Raw genomic sequence first — 4,610 nt, forward strand, 5'->3', positions numbered from 1 at the left:
CCAGTTCCAACTCCAAAGGGACATGGCTTCTCATAGATCCCATGCTAGAGGAGGCATTTGGTTATGCTGGACAATGCAGGCATCTGTCTTGGCCCAGCCAGCCTGTTCCGATGTCACTGAATGATATGTCTGCACTGAATTATATTAACTTTTTGCACTGTGATGATATGCCTGGGTCTCTGCTTTATACTGCGTGGTGCTCACATAGTAGTGGAAGGCACCTGGGGTCATTTGAGATGGCCAAGGACATCCCCACCTGGTCTTGTCCTGGAGCTCCATGAGAATGTGGGTCTGAGATTTGCTGCTTAAGAGCAGACAGACATGGGCAGGTTTTTGGTACCTCCACTGTTTCTTCAACTGTCCCCAGGTGTTTGTGTGTTGCCAGCTGACTTCCACCTTCCATCAGCAGTGATTACAAGGGGAGCTTAGAGAAGGAGCTCCTGTGGAGATGTCAGTGCTGTGCACACTTCAGCATGGGGAAGCAGAATCCCACCTTCTGTGTGTTTGTGGAGTTCAGGGGAGGAATCTGAATCCCATCCCAGACCAAGGGCTTCAGAACCAGCATGGGATGCCCAGATTGACTCATCTGAATCAATGAGCCTCCTTCTTGCCCCTGTCTCAGTGTCCTGCTTATGGGGTCTTCCTAACTAGGTACTTCCAGAGTGGGACCATTCTAACTTGCACAGATAGTCATTCTCTTGATGAAATAGACGGCAAGTTGGGAATCCTTCTTTCTCTACTCATTAGGAAAAGACAACAAGTGATTATTTTAGTTTACTTAACAAACATTTCCCAGGAGGACAGGGCACGAGGGACAGAGAAATTGATGAGTTCAGCTGGGCCTCTGCTCCTGAGCGGGGCCAGGCTCCTGGGACGGAGGCAGCTCGTGGCAGCCTGGCAGCACTGCCCAGAGACAGCCGAGTGCAGGAGCAGCTCCTGTGCCAAGAGCAGCAGGGCTGCGGGCACTGCCTGCTGCTGCGGACAGCAGAGGAGAGAAGGCAGCGAGAGGGGAACGGCAGTGTGGAGCGGGAGGACACAGGAGACCTCCACAGCTCTTGACATGGTGAGTTTGTGCTTACAGGACAACACTACAGAGCTTCTTGAAGGGGACATAAGAACCCATCACACCCCATGGCTGGCAGCATTTTTCTCTTCTTTATCCTGGCTTTTGCAGTGCAGAGGAAGAGGAGCTGCTTCAGAGCAGGGATTCTCTAACATACCACCTAAGGGCAGGGCATCCTGCTGCCTTCCCCAACAGAAACAGCAGTGATGTGAAGCCGGGTTGTGTAGACAGGGTGAGAGGTCTGCACTTCAGAGCAGGGTCCCTGCACCCAAAGGTGCTGTGTGCCCGCAGCAGTGACTGTGTCGCCTGTGAAGGTCAGCGCTCAGCCTGCCCAGGGAGCTCCCCACAGCACTGAGGGGAGAAGTTCTGGGTGGGAGGATTATCCTCTACCAGGACAGGCTCCTTCTCCTGCTGGGAGCATCCTGCAGGGCTCAGGTCTGCTCACAGGTCTAGCTGTGAGCACATTTCAGGCGGCACTTTGCAAAAGGAAAGGCAAGGCAGGCATTTCCTGAAGGAGAAGCCAATGAGATGGTGCTTAGAATTTCCTTCCACTTGGTAAGAGGAAAATGGAAATGAAATGGTCAGATTTGGAGAAGAGACTGAGACTCATTTAGAGATTCAAGGAGCGGCCAAAGAGTCTGCCAGGGACATCTGAATGTCCCCTCAGCCATCCCTTAGTGCATAGACAGCACCAGCTTCTCCTCAGCTGCTGCATCAGGGTCTATCTGAGCTGCTCCTTAGCACCTGCAAACATGGGGGTGCCCCTGGACAGTCCCCTGCTCCTTGGAGGTTTCTGCAGGGAGAACTGGGCTCACTTCTTCACTCAAAAAACATTCCCACAGTGAGTAGGCACCTTTGTGTTTTTGTGTGTGTACCATCATATATATTATTTATACGCACACTTATATATCAACAGACTCCTCCACTTATCCTTTTGCAGAGAAGACTTGATTTCCAAATGTTGAAGAGCCCTGCCATAGAAGGGGTGGACATCATCTCCTGCAGCTTGTGTGCATCAAAGCTACTCCTTCTCTCTGCAGTGCCTGGAATAAGGGTGCAGGGTGCAGGGTTAAAGGAGTCATGAGGACAAGGTCTATCTCTAGACATCTTGACATGCAGAAAGGGTAAGGTCTATCCCTGTTTCCCTTTGACTGTTGTTCCCCATTGTTGGAGTGAGATCTGGTGTGGCAGACTCAGATACAAATATCTCTGTTGAGGAGGGCAAGAGTGATGGGGGTGAATCCCTCACAGAGCTCTTCTCCTTCAGATACAACTGGTGTGAGGGCTGTATTCAGCTCTCATGCTGGTGAATGGAGAATATTTCCACTTGGTCTCTGGACTAAGTCCATTCCAAGCAATGCAATATGCCATTCCAAGGCACCTCCACAAATACCACTCAAAGACTAGTGCATCTATTTCCACCTGCAGCAAAGCAGAAACAACTCCTCCGGAGCTATGGGGAGGAGTCCCTGCTGAACTTGGCACACTCAGCCAGTTCAAAGTGGAGCACCAGAAAGGGAGCTGAAATAAGGGAGAGAGGAAATGTGGGGAGTTCCTTGAGAAAGTGAAATGGTTTGGCTCAGAAAAGCCTGCCTTAACTTTTGGCTTTCTTTCCTTTCTTGAACAGGACTCCTGTGCCCCTAAGGAACTAATGTCCAACAGCAGCTCCCTCAACGAGTTCCTCCTCCTGCCGTTTGCAGACAGGCGGGAGCTGCAGCTCTTGCACTTCTCACTCTTCCTGGCCATCTACCTGGCTGCCCTCCTGGCCAACGGCCTCATCATCGCAGCCGTAGCCTGCGACCACCGCCTCCACACCCCCATGTACTTCTTCCTCCTCAACCTCTCCCTCCTCGACCTGGACTCCATCTCCACAACTATTCCCAAAATCATGGCCAATTCCCTGTGGAACACCAGGGCCATTTCCTATTCAGAATGTGCTGCCCAGATATTTTTCATGGTCTTCTTGTTTGGAGGAGAGTTTTTTCTCCTCACAGTTATGGGCTATGACCGCTACGTTGCCATCTGCAGACCCCTGCACTATGGGACCCTCCTGGGCAGCAGAGCTTGTGTCAAAATGGCAGTGGCTGCTTGGGCCACTGGTTTCCTCAATGCTCTCCTGCACACTGGGAACACATTTTCCCTACCCCTCTGCCAAGGCAATGTGGTAGAGCAGTTCTTCTGTGAGATCCCCCAGATCCTCAAGCTCTCCTGCACAGATTCCTACCTCAGGGAAGTTGGGATTATTGTGGTTACTGTCTCTTTGGACTTTGGGTGTTTTGTTTTCATTGTGGTGTCCTATGTGCAGATCTTCAGAGCTGTGCTGAGGATCCCCTCTGAGCAGGGCCGGCACAAAGCCTTTTCCATGTGCCTCCCGCACCTGGCCGTGGTCTCCCTGTTTCTCAGCACTGCTCTGTTTGCCTACCTGAAGCCCCCCTCCATCTCCTCCCCATCTCTGGATCTGGTGCTGGCTGTTCTATACTCGCTTGTGCCTCCAATTCTGAACCCCCTCATCTACAGCCTAAGGAACGAGGAGCTCAAGAATTCCCTAAGGAAACTCATCCAGCGGGTCTAGTGCCAGCAACAAGATCTGTCCTAGGGGCTTTGGCATTAAGGATAAGTGTTGTTCATTTTTTTCTTGCTTGCTTTTTTTTTCTCTTATATTCCAATAAAGGAAAAATATATAGTCTGGTTCATGCCATTTCTCCGCAGGAATGTCTCGTTGGAATCTGCCACAGGGACCATGTTGGAGCAGGACGCCAGGCTTCCCCCTTCACCAGCAAAGAGGGGATAAACTCTGAGCCCCACTAAGCAACCTCTGATGTCTCCCATGCAATGAGGAGAGTTTCCCTGTGCAGTGTCTCTTCCAGCACTGGAGCTCAGGGCCACAGGGTCAGGCTCACACGAGTACAGACATGGTGAGACCATGGCTCCTATGTCGATTAGGAGAACTCAGCTCCCCTAGCCACAACCAGGGGGTAATTTTACCTGCTATCCCATGGAGGTCATAGTCATGTGTCGCCCTACATTGGTCTCTTCCCTCTACACTGCTCCAACAGTCCAAGTGGGGCATGAGTGGAGGGGAGGAGAGTCTGGACGCAGCGTGTGGGGACAGAGCTCTGCTGCTCAGGGCCATCCCTGAGCACACTGCCACAGCAGGCATTTCCTTGCTGCACCCTTCAATGGGCCCACAGTTTTTCCAGCGACATGTCCACCAACAGCAGCAGGACTTTTTTTTTTTTTTTTTCTCTTCAAGTCTCTTCTCATTTTCACACTGTCCTGCTGTGCTCTCATGCGCCTACTTGCCCTAAGTGCTCTTGTAATGTGGTGTTTCCTGGTACATTTCTGTGATGTCAGGCAGGACTAGGGCCTGGGCACCCTTATGCCAAACCTGGCCTACACAAGAACATTTCCTATAACAAAAGAGCATCTCTCCTGTGATTTGCCTCAAGTGTGGCCATTCTTCACAGATGGATCTCAAAGGGGTCTCGTGTTCTGCTTGTGAACTCCATAGGCTCTAGGGGACGAGCTCCAAGGATGTTTGATCTGT

At 51.4% G+C, this 4,610-nt stretch overlaps 1 protein-coding gene across 1 annotated transcript; it reads left to right on the plus strand.

Annotated features, from left to right (window-relative positions):
- The first annotated feature begins 2,714 nt into the window (after window positions 1-2,714).
- LOC148592690 (olfactory receptor 14J1-like) lies at window positions 2,715-3,635 on the plus strand. Its single transcript, XM_088534112.1, has one exon. It carries the CDS (start codon window positions 2,715-2,717, stop codon window positions 3,633-3,635), a length of 921 nt encoding a protein of 306 aa, XP_088390238.1.
- The last annotated feature ends 975 nt before the right edge of the window (window positions 3,636-4,610 follow it).

This window comes from Tinamus guttatus, unplaced genomic scaffold, assembly GCF_059628265.1.
Source record: "Tinamus guttatus ecotype Peru unplaced genomic scaffold, ASM5962826v1 Tinamus_guttatus_pri_ptg000540l, whole genome shotgun sequence".
Classification (NCBI taxonomy): domain Eukaryota; kingdom Metazoa; phylum Chordata; class Aves; order Tinamiformes; family Tinamidae; genus Tinamus; species Tinamus guttatus.